We start from the raw sequence: 18,375 nt of genomic DNA, 5'->3' as shown, positions 1-18,375 counted from the left end.
TTCTCCTCTCCTCCCCTGTACTCTACCAAGAGGAGGAGCAGCCATAAATATAATAATAGGGTACGTGAAAATATGTCGTATTAGTTAGGTGGATGGACTCCATTTTAATAATATTATTGTAATAATCATCATTTAATAAAAATTCGTGTTCGAGGCCCTCCATCTAAGTACACACTGATGAAAATCTGATTCAAGTATGCGAATTTAGGCAAATGAATTTTTTAGGTAGATGGAATGCATTAAAAATTCTTGGTTGATGAAATTATATGCTACAATAAAGGATTAGTGATTGATGGATAATAACACATCCAATCCATGCTAAAATTAAAGAGTGTAATCTCCTTTTCTACATATTGACATTTTTGGCACAAATTCATCTGCATAATATACACTGTTCACAGATGTTCTCTTCAAGTCATAATGCTTCAAATAAGAAATAATCTAGTGTAAACAATACAACACAGGCAAGGATACCAAAAAAAGAGATTTTGTAATAAGATCTGTTCTGGGGCACTGGCCAAGGATTTTATTCTGCAATTTAACTTTTACCTTTGGACAAATTTATTGCCGCCGGTCTGTTGTTATGATCACCAACTTGTAATTTGCACTCAAACAACCAATATTGCAGAGTTTGCTTACATTGACGACTGAGTTGAGGGATAAAAACTCAGCAGTTTTTCTTGTACATCGATGGCTGCCTAAGCCAAGAGCTGGGAGACCATTGAGTTATGAGCATCTGGCCCATCATTGTTGACGCTTGGGATGATATCCACTGGAGAGATAAACTTAACAAACTCCTTCAGCTCCGTGAAGCTGCTATGCTCGCTGTATGGAACCTCATACCTGGACAAGACAGATAATTTAGTCAGGCATCTAAGTCAGAGTGCTTATAAGCGGAAAATGGATTGTTAAGAAATTCACATGTGTTTGATTAAACTGGAAACTGTGTTCACCTTATAATGGTCCCCTGCTGCCATCTTCTTCCTGTAGACTTCTTTCCTTTTCCAAATGACCAACCAGTAGGTGATACAGCAACTATTAGACTAAACCGGCCCTGTACACAAAGTTGAAGAAACAATAACTGGAAATTTTAGAGGGAAAAAGTCAAAATAAGCTGAAGTCTCTAGAGTTTGCTTCATACTATCAGAAACAAGGTAGTTTCTGCAATCACTTCTACAGGTTGCTTAAAATGTGTTATTCAATGCAAATTCGAAGCTTCCTTCGACGCTAATCCGGAAAAGCACAATTTATCTACTATGTCTTGAAAAGTAAGGATCATAAGCAGTCGAGCACAATAATGAGGATATAATTAATATCACCAATGTCATATAATGTGGATTGAACATTATAAGAGTTTATTGGTCTGTAATTATGAATAAGAACAATTTTATCATGTGTATGTGGCGGGTAAATACTGCACCATTTTCTCGTATGGAAAAGGATGTTAAGCAATAAGTTAGAGCAGTCAAAGTCAATGAACAAATATACCTAAATACTAAAGTAAGCTAATTCTTTTGTTAACAAAAAAATGTGGTAAATTGAATGGAAGGATACAGTATTCAAGTCCAAGGTTTATTAGGTTTCTGTGGAGTACAGCACATATTTATATATATGATGTTTGGTGATAGAGGAAACACTTATGAAGCTGAGGAAAAAGCAAGAAAAGATAACTCCAAATTTTTGATCCTATGGATTTTATATAACTTTTGATATCCTTAACTTCGTTAGATCCCTATTCATACCTAACAAAGATTTACATTAAAATATAAAACTGTATAAAACAGTTACCATGTACTGGTTAGACATCTGCTTCAATCGTTTGAAACTAGCAATAGTCCACATGGGAACAACATGAATATGGCTCTCCTGTTCATTTAGCGTAAACCATTGCATTTCTTCATGTTGCAAATCCAGACATTCGAGGAGCCGCAATTTTGCTGCAGTGACATAGACTTTCTTGCGGAGAGCTCTAGCAACCTCTACAAACAGCTTTTCTTTTCCTGTCCCAAACAAAAGGTAAGCATTGGGGTTTGGCAAAATCTATTCTCAGAGCTTGTTGTAGATATATACTACCAATGGTATAGCTGCCAATCAGAAACAATGTCTTGGGGTTAAAAGCTTCTGCTTGGATGGCATCAATAACAAATTGGATTACAGCATCCTGTTTCGGGAAGTCATACTGCAAAGTTGAAAAGAAACAATTACTCATTCACGGACATCAGAAAATAGAAAATAAATATAGAGCATACATACACATCAAATTTGAGTAACTAATGATGTTGCTTTTGGAATAATCCAAAAAGACAAATGGATGGTTAAAATAAATGGAAGATAAACACAGTTTGCTGCAGGGGCAGCCGAAAGCTGCAGAAATATAAACAGGAAGAGCCATGAAATTACTAAATTTCAGGATAGTTTAGACACTTCCAATAGGAATTATGAAATCTCTGGTGTTAAGATGACCATTGATCCAATCCTGACTTCAGAGAGGTAAAACACCACCATGCTAAAACAAATTTGCTTAAGTACCTTTCCTTCAATATCTATTACCTGCGGATTACAGTAGGTTGTGTCAAGGATGAGGGTGTGGATCGGACAAGCTTGCAGGATTGACAGGTCCCTCATTTCCTCACAAAACCGGAAATCTCCAGTATGTAAGACAGACTGAAAAAGTGAACAGCAAAACCAATCCTTGAAACACCAACAAGAAAAAATGAAAGATAGAAGTCCCCCAACATTATTGGTACACACCTTACCGTTGGGTGGTTCAAACAAGATAATGATTGCACCAGGGCAGTGATTTGCGTCAAAGCACGTGACATCAATTCCTGCAACATTGATCTTTTGGTTGAGTGGCAGAACTTGAATTTTGTCCCATGAGATTCCAATCTTCAGATTGATTAGCTTTGCTGTAATTGAGGAACAATATATAATCCCATGACAGAAGGACCTGGTAAGTCCTTGATAATCTGCAAAATGAAACAATGCAATGCCAATGTTTAGTAACTCTTTCCTTGATGAACCAGACGCAATAGAGGTGGTGACCTAGGGAAGTTGACAATGCAAACTCCATAATTCTTTGCATCATGTAAATGTATTTTGTTATTAGACATTCAGCTCTCTTGCCACCATAAGTTTTCTCAGCCCTACTGTACTTGTATGAACTAACGGCACACATAGGTAAGTAAGAAGTACATGATGACGGCAATTCTACAAGATATACATGCAGAGCGGGTCTTGTCCTCCAGAATTTCTGTATTACAACCCGTCAGAGACGGCATATGTAACTATCATTGCCCTAAATGATTTGCATGAACTCTGCCTTATTATATTAAAAGCTTACACTGGTTCACTACATCTGCATGCATCATAAATTTCTATTTCCATTCAATTCTTGAATAACAATGCTAAAGTGCAATATGGACAGATGGCTCAAAGAGAAATGTACTGGGTTTTTGTGCTTCTTCCATATTTCCTACATGTGGGTTTCCATCCTTTACCCTATCTGGAATTGCAAATAATGAAAACACATATTCTGTAAAACTGAATAGAATGCTGGTCTCTTTGGAAGATGCAAAGTAACAAAACCAGTATAGATGGTAATAGACATAATCAAATACTGCCATGTTTCGTACTAAATAGTTATCAAGTATTATACCACAGACTTACGATCTAAATGGAAGTGAGTAAGAAACCAATGAGAACAATCTCTTCTTAAATATTTAAAGGCATCCTGCAAAATGTAAAAACCAAATATTAGAATTAGTAGTACATTCTCAACAGAAGAATAAAGTATCAGTGCCTCTGATGTAAGAAAGAATTAGTATACAGCTCTTGTAACAAGGGATCTTATTGATAGACATGGAGAACTCTTTTAGGGATGCATAATGGGAATGCTATAATACAAAATGACAATTGTCTTCTTGCAATTTAAAAGAAAAATTAGGATGTACATTTGTTGGAGCAAAATTTGCTCCATAATATTAGCATATTACATGTACTATAGTAAGAAGATCAACTGAACAGGGACTGGAATCAAAAGATTGCAGTAGTAATCATGTTGAAAGCACAGATACCACTCGGAATGGTGTTCCTGGTATGCAACACCATAAAGGGACATCTTTCTGTTTCCCCTTCCTGACACGATCATCTCTTTGAATGCTTCTATGAGTAGAAATTGCCTGACTTCTCCTAACATTATTTTGTACATTAGTAGTATCACCACCTCTTTTTCTTTCAGAAAGAGGACCTGAAAAGTAATCAGTTATCAACTTGTTTGTTCCCAGTTTACTTTCATCAGCTATGCCTTTTGAGACATCTGTGTTTGGTTCAAGTGCCCTGGTTGAATTGTTTCTAAGCTCCCTTAGAGCGTGAAGAATTTTTTTTCTTGGACCAAGCGCTGTAATCCCAATGCTACATAGGTCCTGTCAAAACACAAGCGGGCTTATTATTTCACAGTTCACTCAAATGATTGAGAAAGGATTCCACAGTGGTAATAATTTTTGCCAGCCTGAGCACAGAATAATAGGCCACACCAATAGGTCCCTCAACAAATTAATTTTCAAGCATGCTTACTGGTTTGATTTTCACATAAATATATATATATATATATATATATGTAGACACACACACATAATATATATGGGAAGGCATTTGAAACAACCAATAAAAAGATGAAGCTGTCCAACAAAAGTCACATCGCATTTAGAACCAATCCAAGGACTAGTAGGAAGTGAGTTCCTCTTCAATAGATATCTAACATCCAGCACTCTGGGAGCTGATTTTGGAGCTTAGGACAAAATTTAACAGATGGATGAAATCGATAGGAATGACATATAGATACTCAATTTACAAAGTCTATCTGCAAGAGAGGCACAGGATTAGTGGTGGAACGTGGTTTCTATTGGCAGTGTGTTTCTGCTTCTGTCAGTCTAAACTACTCTCAAACTAAACCTAATGAACATTTTTTACTTGAGAATTCCCCTTTTAGTCTTTTTCCTGGATTCTTTTTAGTGGAGTTCAGGGTCTCGTATCCATTTCTGGCCTGCTTTCTAAGTAAAATGTCAGCAAGAAAATGTATATATCAATTCCCAATTAGTGAGGAGAATCCTGAAATGCCTCGTTTAACCATAAGCGTAGCAGCAAGGTTTGACTTTTATCCAGTCACCTGCCCAGTGAAGCATTTCCTAAAATCAATAATACAAAGGCATAGTATCACGAAATGCCAGCAGTTAAGAAAGAATTGCAAACCTCTTCTGTCAGCCACTGCAATGCCTTCCAGTCAATCTCTTGCCGTATGAAAATTTCTTCATATTTTGCAAGGCCCAAGTTCCGTAGCCATTCTACAACTGGAGATGCATCGACAGCCTCCTTCACAGATTTATGCGGAGAACCATCAAGAACTTGCCCCGGGCATTGATATGTTCCTAGCTCATCATCCCTCACAGCCACCTGAGAATATTATGCTTAATCTGAGCAATAAATCTACTTAAAATTTATTGTATCTTCAGGAAAGACACTGTTATGAATTCAAATTTCAATGTTCTAGATCTACTTTATCCGTAGCAGATATAACTATATTTCAGCAGGTTAGCAAATGACTTGGCACCGAGTGGCAGAGTGAACTCATTTTTTGGTTAAAACGTAACAGATTCTTAAGTTTGTGTTTCTGGCCTAACGTTTAGATTTCCATCAGTTTAAATGATCCAGCAAGGCTGGCAGCTTTTAGATTCACTCCAAATTCTCAGAAGGTAAATCCTACAAGCAGAGATGCCAACTGTTTACCCACAGCTAATTTCGAACAAACTGATGTGTTTTCTTTTTATCCTTTTGACTCAGTTAATATCACTAAAAAAATTCTTTTGAGACTGACATAACTGCCAATTAGGACTATATCATCCTAGATATAATCCATCAGTACAGTTCATACATCATAATTTGCATATTACAAAGCCATGATGCTAAAGTATGGCCAGCACAGATAAACTCAGATACCCTAAATTAAGAAGAAAAGCGGAGTTCTTACATCAGTCGAACCCTCCAATTTATCAAGACACTCATTTGTGTGAATCTGCCTTAGATCATCCCTTAGCCCTGAAATATCAGCTCCACAAAGAGGACAGCAAATCGAAACGTCACATTTTCCTTCTGAATCATCCCTATAACTAGCATTTCCCGGTTCATCCACCTCAGCACACAGCTTGAGCAACACATCGAATTGCGTGCTTCCCTCCTCAAATAGCTCTTCATCACAAGCATTTGCCTCCTCTTCTCCCCTGTGCTTCAACAACCTTGACTCTATCGAATAACTATTACGTAAATAATCGCCAATCCCTTTGGGATTCAACAAATCGAGGGTTGGTTCGATTGAATCCAACCCACAACCCAAATCTGACTCTGTTTCGTCGAAAAAGCAATTTTCTTTTCCTGGATTATTGGATTTTTTATTTTTCAGGTTTTTGGGTGGGCAAAGAGTGTTTGAATTATGCAGTTTAAGCCGCGGTGGATGTGAGCTTGTTCTGGAAACGGTGGACAAAGAGAAAGAAGGGGACTCTTGGAAATCATCATCGGTCATAATGGGATGGGTAACATGGGTCAATTGTGAAGAAGAAGAACAGGGATTGATGTTGGGTTTTGAGGTGGGAATAGGCGCCATTGATGAGCTGCTTGAAGGTGCGGAAGCAAGAGCTGCAGTGCCCCCAAGAAAACCTGCTACTTATTTATATCAATTTCAAATTTGAGTAGAAGATGAATGGAGGGAAATTCCGGGAATTCAAAAATTAATAGCACTTTATACAAAAATAAATCATTACTTTGCCGATATCTTTTTAGCAATAATTATACGGATATCTCAATCAATTGAGTAATATTATAAACTTGTATTCAATTATATAAATTGAATAATACATCATATCAATAATTAATTATAATAAATTTATATAAAGTGATACAAACCGCTATACACACTCATATAAATTAAAATAAATATTCATACGTCGGTGAAATTTAAAATCATCTAATTTCAAGCTTGTTTACTTACAAAACTTTAATTTTAACACCAATACATCATTGGATTACTCTGCCGATCTTAATTGATATAATTTGCACTTTTCTCCCAACTACTCAAATCAAAAGTGACTAACCTATAAGCTTCATTGTTTTTACGACTATGTCATAATATCTACTTATTTACTTACCAAATATTATTAGCAAAATATAATTTCTCTCAATTTTCATTGTTTTTGTCTTTGGGGAAAATAATTCATAGTAAAGTATTTGATTTTTTTGCCTTTATATATCGTCCGATCTTTTATTCATAATTGCTTAATATTTGTAATTCTCAAGTACATCACTAAATGGTCTGAAGGATGAAATTTTAATTATTTATACATATATAGAAAAAAAAATGCATGCAACTCCCTTGTGATATTGTAAATAAGTAAATTATCCCTTATGAAAAAACAAATAGTGATTTATTTCCCTGTATGACGAGGTAAATTGTTTCATTTTAAAAAGTACAGATAGGTAAATTGTTATATTTTCTTCATAGAGGGGTAATGTGCATATTTTCAATATCACATGGGATAAATTGTTATTCACCATATATATATATATAATATTTAGAAAAAAAAAACGAAAGTTATTTTTCAACATATTTTTTTTTAAGATGAGTAATATACATTTTAAAAGAATTAACTTTAATTGTCGAAATGTATAGTGGCTACAACATTCTCAAAACACATTCATTTGTTTCACAATATAACTTTTTTTTTTCTCTCTTTTTAACTAATTGGCTATATCAATAATTTTATTCATGCATATTTCAAGTTAATTCAATTTATTAATATTAGATAAAAGTTTTTATTTGTATTTTATCTCAAAATATATATAATTATATAATAAAAATTAAAAACCCATCAAGTATAGTTTGATCACTAGTATATTATCAAACTTGTACCATAATTTGGTCTTACAATCTCTTCAACTTTTTGTTTTTTTAGATGAGTAATATACATTTTAAAAGAATTAACTTTAATTGTCGAAATGTATAGTGGCTACAACATTCTCAAAACACATTCATTTGTTTCACAATATAACTTTTTTTTTTCTCTCTTTTTAACTAATTGGCTATATCAATAATTTTATTCATGCATATTTCAAGTTAATTCAATTTATTAATATTAGATAAAAGTTTTTATTTTTATTTTATCTCAAAATATATATAATTATATAATAAAAATTAAAAACCCATCAAGTATAGTTTGATCACTAGTATATTATCAAACTTGTACCATAATTTGGTCTTACAATCTCACAGAATTATGTATTTAAAAAATAATTTATCATTTATAATATTCTAAAAAACTACGTATTTACCTTGGCCACAATAAATCTATTTAGTAAACATGATCCAAACTTTAAACTTTTTTGGGTAATGATAAATTCATTAAAATAAAAAAAAATACTACGAAAAATACATCATATGACCCTTCAATAGCTCGACTGAAATATAGAGCTACAATCAAACTATTTTATAAATTTTATACAAAATGAATTATTCAAAACTTTGTTGTGTTGTCCTCTCCATTTTTAGCTATCTTTTTGGATGAATTTTTTTTTTTTTTAAATTAGATCATTTGAAATCTTTTCACCAAATATAAATTCATCCGTACAAATACACTTTTAAAGAAAATGAGTAGGATTGTTTTTAGATATTAAATGGGAAAGTTATTTAAAAAATGGTGGGAAAATTGCATAACAACTATAATTTTGTTTTGAAATTGACAATCGGATATATCAATTTTAAAACTAAAACACAAATATCTATATTAGAACAAAATAATGGAGACAACAGTTAGATATGTTGTTTTACGATAAATTAAAGGATGACTTACAATGAGAGTTGTATCGCAACAACTCTCGGTCCAACGGAAAATTGCACACTAATCGAATCGCAAAAAAGCTGCTTGCCTTGAATAAATTATACATCCCGTCCAAAAGTGTATTGGGTACTACGCAATTTCTTCCGAAATTGTTTAGTATTGCACTTATATTGATAAATACTTTGAACAATACTCAGTAGCCTTTTATCAAAATTAGAGCTCAAAACTTAGAATGAGAGAAAGAAGCTAGAGAGAAGAGATAATTGAGTTTAGGTATGTTAAAACGAGAAATGGCTTCAGCCTTTTATAAGCATTGCCATCCTCATACTTAACGTAGCCATAACCACAGCCATTAAGCCGGACATTTAATGTTTAAGTCAAATAGTTGGAAATCGTTAGTAACGATCCACAGTTACAAAACAGTCAGTCAATCCTTTAAAAGTTATTTTGACAAAAAATTGTTAATTTTAAAACATGTCCGGTTAAATTCAAATGTTTCTATTGTAACAAAATATATCCTAAGACATTCGCTTACGCCCGCGTCTGGATCGGACAAGTGGTGATGGCAACTCACACGTGTAGAGCAACCTCATATTCGCTCAAATCTCCATAATATTTATAAACACAATTTAAACTTAAACTTAATATAGAAAATTTATTTTGATTATAAACTTTGAATGTAGAATACAAATGAGTATAAAATCCACCTTATATACATATCAAAGGTCCTTTAATTTCACATCCACATCTCTCAATTTCTTACTTCTAATATATGAATTTAACATATAATATTCAAATTACAACAAAAATCTAAAAATACTATTATATGCAAGTGACATTCTCCTTTTACTTTTCTTTTGAACGATTTTTTTATTTTTATAATTGATTGCCTAAAGTTTGTTTATTTAGTATAAAATAGAACTGAATTAAGCTGCTTTTCAAGATTGATTCCATCAGTCCAATTCATCTCCCCGCAGTCACAGTCGAAGATCCAGGTTAATTCTTTAGTGTCTCATCATATATATTCCTTTTGATCTTCCCGTAATGCGAATTGATTACTTTTATAATCAGTAATCGGCTAATCGCTCATCACTTCCACTCGTGCTACGCAGCTTGCAATTTGTGGCTACGCTAGAGTTTCATTGTACAGGGCTGGAAGTAGTGGAAAATGAGTGGGGAAGAGAGGTGGTGCGTGGTGACCGGCGGCAGAGGATTTGCGGCGCGGCATCTGGTGGTGATGCTAATCAAATACGGCATGTTTTCTGTGCGTGTCGCGGATTTGGGCCCCACAATCAAGCTTGACGCTGATGAGGAGAATGGCGTTCTTGGCGAAGCTCTTAAGTCTGGACGTGCGCAATACGTGTCCGCAGATCTTCGTGACAAATCGCAAGTGCTCAAAGGTCTTATTTCGGCATTAGCTTTTCAACTGAGGGTTTATCTTTTTTATCTTGATTTTTTATTATTTGCTTCTTTAAATAAGGCGAAGTATGGAATGTTTTAGTTGTATGGTGGATATGGGGTCACTTGTTTTTACATGCATTGGTGCATATTGTGGATGCAAGCAAGCAGGGGCTCAGTTGAGGGCAAGAATACGCTTGTTTGAATTTCTTATCGAGCTTGAAATAATTCTGAGTTTGGTCTGATTATTTGATTAATTAATGGACCAGTTGAACAAGCTTTAATGATGCGGAATATGGGTTGAGCGATTGAGCTCCAATAGTTTTACATATTTCCGTTTCATCATCGAATCAAGCTGCCATAGAAGTTAAAAAGTGAAAAACGGTAAACAAGAATAAAAGGTGATAGCTGTTTTATTAAGTTATTAAATGCTCAAACCAGCTCCTGTTAATCACAATAGCGCAATTGAGGCACATGATCAGTTTCTCAGTCCCACAATCCCGGCATGTGTGTTTAGTTGTTGCGGAGAGTTGCGGATAGATGCGGTTAGACACTTGTCCTACCTTGTATAGAAGTCTACTACACTATTTGAAAACTATGACAGACAAAAGTGGGAATAGCACATAAGGCAGACTTGAAGACGAGATTTAGAGTGTGCTTATTTGGAATCTGCTGTAATGTAATTCCATGTGATTGCTTGTGTGTTCATTAAGAATCTGTTATGATGTAATTCCATCTGATTGCTTGTATGTTTATACATGGCACCTTTGAACATTTACCTTCTCAGTTGCATCATTAAGGAATTTTCAGAAGTTTATGTTGGCCATATGTTCTTCTTTCTTCTCCTCTTCGTTGTATTTGCGCGTGTTTGTGTTGGGGGGTTTGATACTAGCAAGTTTTAACTTTGATTGGTTTGAATTTCGCCCTCAACAATGGGTATTGTAATTCAAGGAATAAAGTAAGCCATTACGCTCCAAACTGGATATGAATTCTACAATGTGAGGTCTAGATTCACTTAAAAAATGAAGTTGGTTGGTTAGAGTGTCATTTGTCTTAATAGTGGAAGTCACTTTAACTTTTATTTAGACGTTTAACATACTACCTTTGTCATTGCAGCTTTCCATGGAGCTGAAGTTGTATTTCATATGGCTGCTCCTGATTCCTCCATTAACAACCATCAGTTGCATTATTCTGTCAATGTACAAGGTTCGTTTTGGACATTGTAGATCTGAGCAAGATGTCCATGTTTTTGTGTTTGTGTTCCTGAAACTTATAGGGTTTTCTTTTTCTTTTCTTTTTTGTTTGTCCTAATAACTGATGTTCTTACTTTTCTTTGCCTGTGTAACTGTGGCCTACAGGAACCAGGAATGTTATTGATGCATGTGTTGAGCTGAAAATTAAAAGACTCATATATACAAGCTCACCAAGCGTAGTTTTCGATGGAGTTAATGGAATATTCAATGGAAATGAATCATTGCCTTATCCTCCCAAGGTATTTGGTTTCCTCTCTTGCTATATGATACTCTTTTAGCTTAATGCTAGAATGGAAATATTGAGAGCAGCAACACTATTTAGTATTTACCTTTCTAGTTTCAAGCCTTTCATTGAATTATATAACTTGCTGAATCTGTCCTTTTATTTTCTGCTATCTTATCTTCCATCATTGAATTGATTTTCATTTTCTTTCTTGTTTATTATTGAAAGATTTATTTGTTAAGTATGATTTCACGTCCTTTCATGTTGAACTTTCTATATCTTCCAACATAGAATTGATTTTCTCTTCCTATTCTGGTTCACTGTGATGCCCTGGAAGATTTAGTGGTTAAGTATGATTTCACCTTTTTTTCTTTTGTCCTTTTATCAATCTGTGAGTTTTAAACTAGAGAAGTTGGTATTATATTCCTAGTTAATTTTCTTAATTTATGAATATGGTGGCTCAAGTCTTGACGTTTTCTTCAATTATGCTTGCACCACTCAAATTTTCGCTAGTTACCTGTATCTAAGTCTTATCTTGGTTAATATATTCAGCACAATGATTTCTACTCTGCCACAAAAGCAGAGGGAGAGGCCCTAGTTATCAAATCAAATGGTTCAAACGGACTTCGAACATGCTGCATTCGACCTAGCAGCATTTTTGGCCCTGGTGATAAGTTGCTTGTTCCATCATTAGTTGCCGCAGCAAGGGCTGGGAAATCAAAGGTAATTCTCAGGATTGGCTTGTCCTATATAGTTATCTGTCTTGCTTCAACTGTATATTTCAACTAGAGGTATAAGTAAGCTGCTATTAATATATTTATCCCTATATATGAAAATAATAATGTGTGAGACTGTTTAAAGGAGCCTTGTGAGGTGCCTTCACATGGCATCAAATTTACATTTTATGAAACTCATGTTTTCCCACTACTTTTTCTTGACCACTTAATTTGTACTTGGATTTCATTTCCATTTTTATTTTGTATATTGCTCTGACTTGCTTTTTAATCTGGCATACATCAAGCTCTTGGTATTCTGATGTGCTACTTGCAATGTTCAGTTCATCATTGGAGATGGCAACAACATGTATGATTTTACTTATGTTGAGAATGTCGCCCATGCTCACATTTGCGCGGAACGAGCTTTGGCATCTGACGGCATGACAGCAGAAAAAGCTGCTGGACAGGTACCATCTTCTTTTTACTTCGACTTGGTGCACATCTTAGTTGACCAGAGTCTGTTTAAATGCATGTAATTTTAGTTCAAATGCTTATGCAATGTGCGAAACTGCTGAATTGCACTATTCAAGGAAGAGAATTGCTGGTCATTTTCAAAGAAATTAGGCTCTTTTTCAAACTAATTAATGGATTCTTTTGCTCGTGGCCTGTGATTTTAGCTTTTTTCCTTCTAGAATCTTTTGTAAATTACAAACTTTTGTTGTAATTTTGAGTTAGCTTGTGTGAATATTGGCCAAACATCTAAAGGTAGTTTGAAAGAACAAAGATAACTTATTCTACAATTTCTTATGAAAACCACATTAGTGCTTCACCTGTATGCTCCTAATCCCACCACAAATAGGCGCCATCTTCTCTTTACTGCCACTCTCTCCGCTGTATGTGCATGTCTTATTTCTGCTAATATCTCTTCTGTATAAAAGGTTTCGATTCAGTATCTACCTTGCAGTCATTTCAATATAATGCAATACTTCCAAACCGTATATGGTGAGAAATGTTTTAGTTGATCGGGAATTAATATCCACATTTACTGTGGAGGATGCAATCGGTAAAACTCTTTTTGGCAGTATAGAGCATGGATTTTCCTAGTTTGGTCTAGCTCTTTCCAGTATGCCATGTTATAAATGGCGCCAAGTGTACTTTAAATATATTTCAGATTCTTTGATGTTTTAGTATGGTGCTGATCTATTTAATTTCATAAATATGGGCATAAGATGAAGCCACAATAACATGGTTCCAATTACCAATCACACTTGCAGGCATACTTCATAACCAATATGGAACCAATTAAATTTTGGGAGTTTATGTCTCTCATTCTTGAAGGGCTTGGCTATGCAAGGTATTCTTTTATTGTAAAGCTTGTGTCTCTGTTTTGTGCCACCCACCCCGCCAAAAAAAAAAAAAAAAAAACCCATGTATTAATTCCCCCCCCCCCCCCCAAAAAAAAAAAAAAAAAAAACTCATGTATTACTTTTAATTTTAAGTAGCATTCAGAAAGCTCAACTGATTTGCAACTATAACTTTGTCATGCTAATTGAAGCAGAGGTCTATTATTACCCATCAAGCTAGTTAATCTTTTCGGCAGCTTCTCATCTCACTTGCAAGAAATGGCAATTTGGCTGGTGTTTTACCTAGTGTTGAAGGTTTACAATATTTTATATACTTATATTGGTTTGATTGCTGATGTTACTTTATAACCTATGTTTTTGCCATTGTGTTCTTTTTTGTTTTCTGTTCTTGGGTATTATTTGTGTCGATTACACTTTCTTCAATCAACCTATCCATGGACAAATGTTTTTTGAGTGAATGCTTTGATGGTAAGAGAGATGACAGTTTCTATTGTTCTATACATCTGGTTATGTACCTCAGGCTCTGTAATGTTATCAAATGCTCTATTTTGCTACAGCTACAGGGTTTATTTGTTATAAGAGTAATGTAGTAAACTATGTATGTTATCTTTATTTCTGATCTTGTGTAGTATGCAGGCCAAAAACTAAGATTCCTGCATTTGTTGTGATGCCAATTGCACATATGGTGGCGTTGATATATAAACTTTTAGCTCCTTTTGGAATGAAGGTGCCGCAGTTTACACCTTCAAGAATTCGATTTATATCTCGCAGCAGAACTTTTGATTGTTCTAAAGCAAATGATCTTCTTGGCTACACACCTATTATGCCACTCCAGGTCTACACTTGCCCCTGTTGAGTTAATTCTGACTCTTTGCTTGAAAATACTTTGATATCAGTGGGTTGCTAGGTGGAGTTCTGCCATTTCAATCAAGTTATTCTATTGTTTATTTATTGACATCTGATTGTCTGGACTTAATTGGACTTGATTGATGCTTCATGCAGTGATATGCTGCATTTGTTGAGCTCATGACACAACCAAAGCTATGCTCGACTCTTTTAGTTTGTTCTAAATGCATGTTTGTGGTTGTTTCTAATGCTCATTGCTTACAGAAGGAAACTATGAACCTTCTCCTCGATAACTGAAAACACACACATAAACCTTAACTTTGTATGATATGTGATTTACTTCTATCAACCATGTAATGCAATGTGTTTCCTCTAGGGTTACTCAAATGGAGTGATCATAGAGTATGTGGCTTAACAAGATGTTGTATTACATATGTGATTATTTCTTTGATAGTTTCCTTCGACTTTTATCTGCAGGAGGGCCTTAGAAGAACTATTGAGTCATACCCACACTTGAGGGGTGATGTTCCAACTAAAAGGGATGGTCCATCTAAATCCGAATTAATTCTTGGTAGTGGAAAAGGTACCAATCTTTTTCTATCTACTAAAGCTTATTTCTTCCTCAATGAATAGATTTGTATATTTTTAAGATTCAACTTTGTATGATACGTCACCTTTGTCCAGAACTCTTACTGTTTAATCATGTGGATTGTAGTTGCTCCAATATGCATATGTAGAACCAGGATCTAAAAGTGATATCTCAAATCATGCTTTTGCCTGAGAAATTCCTGGAGAGTCAATGAGCAATTAGAAATTATCAAAGCATAAATTTGGATCATCATCATTCAGGGGACGGAGGTTCTTGATCATTTGGGATTTGTTCAGAAATTAATTAAGAAAAGAAATGCAGTTGTGCAGCTCACGATGCCATGGAGACTGTAAATAAATAAAAATAAAAATAAAACTGGGATTCAGGAATTGATTATGGATGGGTGGGAAAAATGAAGTAAATGGCGGATGGCTCGGTCGAAAAGATGAAAGTAGAAAAGTTTAGTTAGGTGGGGGTTGGTCGAAGAATTAGAGGAAATAAGATTTGTGTCTCAGTAGTAACCTTTTTTGCTTATTGGTTATTCTCCTGTGTGAATGATGTTGATCTTAATGTTCACTTATCCGATTTTGATGTTTAAACTGTCACTTTCTGCGCACTTTATAGCGGTTTCATTGTTCAGTGTTATTGGTTTAACCTTGTTACTGTTTTTCTTTATAATTAAATTTTAAAGTATAATTTCTGCGTATTTTATACTGTTTTTTTTGCTGAGTTCTCGTAATTTTTATCAGATATTGATTTTAGTGTATTTTTTTCTGTCTTTCTCCATTTGGGCATATTCTCATTTTAATATCCTCATGTAATGTAATCAACAGCCTGACATGACTATTTGACTTTGAAACTTGGATTGCGTTTCATAACTTCTAATCAATGACGATGATACTTGTAGTTGCTGACACACTACTCTGGAGGAATAAAAAGCAGACACTCACTGTCTTGTTGATCTTGGCTGTGGTTTACTTCAGTTTCATAGCAACTGGGTGTACTGTAGTTACTGCAGTTTCCAATCGTCTACTAATGGCATTGGTCCTCCTTCTCATCCACGGCAAACTACCCCAGAAAATGTAAAGATGCCAACCTTCGCTGTTTTCATATGTTTTCTTTATACACTAATATTCTTGTGCTATATTTTGTCTGCTGGCACCACATATATAGTATAATGCTGTTCATAAGTTGCACACCTGCTGCATGGAATGTGGAAAAGTCATTTAAAATTTCATAAACTTAGTGGAGCTCAGCACAGAAGCTGTATTACAAATGATCACTTATATTTATGTATTGGTGCAGATTGGGATATAAAATTGCAAAAATTCCTGAGTCAAGATTTCATGTCTCAGAAGCTGCATCTCACCATTTCGCTCTGTCAGTGGCTTCCTGGTGGAATTCTGTTGTTAGTGAGTTAAAATCCCTTTGCAATGGAAATGACTTTATGCTTTTCCTCAAGGTAATTTGTTGGAGTCTTGCTGTAAATTCAGTTTAAGAAATTCATGACTAGATTAATGCTAATATTAGTTTTTGTAAAACTGCTCTATTTTCAAGAACAATCTCTTTAAATCAGCTTTATCGTCTTCTTGCAGTCTGAGGTCAGAATCAGTCCAATCAAATATTGTATATTTCCTCACACTCTTCCCAGCAGTCATGATTAGCACATCACTGCCACCAAGATCTATTTTCATTTGACGTCCCAGAACTAGGGTTCATACATGAAGTAACTTTGGAGAACATTTTCCACACGACAAACTCCATTTTCCTAAAGTTGAGTTTCCAAGTAAAAGAAGTTATTGGTTGAACAGTGAAACTACATTGCCTTGAGTATTGCGTTCTAAAGTTAAAAATAATAATTTTATTGCCATTCCTGGAGTTGTGGCGTCCATCTTGTGTGTTTGGGTTGCCTATTGAACACTACCCCAAAACAGCACCAGATGATGCCCATGTAAAACCCATTCCTGTGTTCTATAAATTGCTTGTAAGTCAACAAGGAGAATTTAGTAATGATCCCAATCACTGACAGAAGATCAAGACGAGAAAAGAATAAGGGCGGTAGTTAGTAATTTTTCTTAATTGTCTTTGACTATGAATCTCTTATCAAATTGCATCTCCTGTCTGTGAATGTCTTGTTAACTAATAGTTTCTGCATTTCTTTGCTCATGAAACAGGGTGTTCTCTCTTTATTGTTCCTCAGTATCCTTGGAGCAGTTTCATTACATAATGCTTTTGTGATAGGTATGTGCCGTGTGCTTGTATGTTGTGTATGACTTGGACATGCATGTGCAACCATGTGTGTGTAGTTCAGAGCTGAAAAATTCTCATTTGATGGTTTTGTTGCGTATTAATCTGCTATATGTTACACCTTGCATGTGTATCATGCCTATTAAACTTTGAAGCTCTAGATCTCATGTCTGTTTCCATTTTGCTATTTTCTTTGGACTTAGCAGGAGTACCCTTGGCCTTTATATCTTTTGTTGTATATGAGAAAAAGGAGGAAGAGATAGATGATCTGGTCCGGAAATTTCTCTCATTTGGCTGCAAATTAAAGTCTGATGTTAGTGGAAAGATTTCCAGCTCAAAGAAACAGCAATAACTGGCAAAGAGGCACAAGGGTAAATCCATTTTCTTCGTATCCTGGGGCCAACTGTTGCTGTCTGATTTTTTCTACCTTTGGTACTGAATGCTTCACAGTCACCTCAAGTTCAAGAAGTGCAAAACAAGGTGGTGTATTCGCTGATACAATTTCTTCTGTTGGTTTTGGACAAGGGCGTGAGCATGTGTATTCTAACATTGGGAGTGCTCTTGAGACGAGTGTACGTGGACCAACAATACGTTTCAACCTGTGTCTTTTTCTTTGTTTTTTTCTTTCCTCTGCCACAGTGTAACATTTACATGTGATTCCATTTCAATCAACTAGATACATTCTTTTAGGATAAGCACTTGCTGTATTTGAGCTGTTATGTAATAGTCTTGCTGTTTGGATTGTATTGGTGATTCAGTTGTTTTAACTTACCTTTTGTTTCTTTATTCAACCTACAAGAATGTCGACTTCCTGTTAAGTCCAGTCACCTTTTCCATAATCTCTGTACTACTAAAAT

At 34.9% G+C, this 18,375-nt stretch overlaps 2 protein-coding genes across 4 annotated transcripts; one reads left to right on the top strand and one right to left on the bottom strand.

Annotated features, from left to right (window-relative positions):
- On the bottom strand, nt 347–6,711 carry LOC105164849 (DNA cross-link repair protein SNM1). Its single transcript, XM_011083650.2, has 10 exons — nt 6,026–6,711; nt 5,251–5,451; nt 4,077–4,424; nt 3,670–3,733; nt 2,752–2,969; nt 2,551–2,664; nt 2,074–2,179; nt 1,789–2,000; nt 954–1,054; nt 347–843 (listed from the first exon to the last, which is right to left on the bottom strand). The coding sequence occupies exons 1-10, from the start codon at nt 6,653–6,655 to the stop codon at nt 699–701; spliced, it is 2,139 nt and encodes a 712-aa protein (XP_011081952.1). The 5' UTR covers nt 6,656–6,711; the 3' UTR covers nt 347–698.
- On the top strand, nt 9,779–18,357 carry LOC105164848 (3beta-hydroxysteroid-dehydrogenase/decarboxylase). Of its 3 annotated transcripts, XM_011083648.2 has the most exons (14): nt 9,779–9,877; nt 9,995–10,282; nt 11,397–11,486; nt 11,639–11,772; nt 12,309–12,479; nt 12,814–12,939; nt 13,747–13,826; nt 14,473–14,671; nt 15,160–15,265; nt 16,179–16,353; nt 16,577–16,733; nt 17,446–17,512; nt 17,725–17,889; nt 17,969–18,357. In XM_011083648.2, exons 2-13 carry the CDS (start codon nt 10,051–10,053, stop codon nt 17,868–17,870), a joined length of 1,683 nt encoding a protein of 560 aa, XP_011081950.1. In that variant the 5' UTR covers nt 9,779–9,877; nt 9,995–10,050; the 3' UTR covers nt 17,871–17,889; nt 17,969–18,357. The 3 variants fall into 3 exon arrangements, 2 of the variants coding, with proteins under 2 accessions (XP_011081950.1, XP_011081949.1); XR_002287329.1 differs by lacking the exons at nt 17,725–17,889; nt 17,969–18,357 and adding an exon at nt 16,867–17,044 and having other exon boundaries at nt 17,446–17,508; XM_011083647.2 differs by having other exon boundaries at nt 17,725–18,357.

This window comes from Sesamum indicum, linkage group LG6, assembly GCF_000512975.1.
Source record: "Sesamum indicum cultivar Zhongzhi No. 13 linkage group LG6, S_indicum_v1.0, whole genome shotgun sequence".
Taxonomy (NCBI): domain Eukaryota; kingdom Viridiplantae; phylum Streptophyta; class Magnoliopsida; order Lamiales; family Pedaliaceae; genus Sesamum; species Sesamum indicum.
The sequence above is the reverse complement of the archived record's forward strand: the minus strand, read 5'-3'. Positions and strand labels throughout refer to the sequence as shown.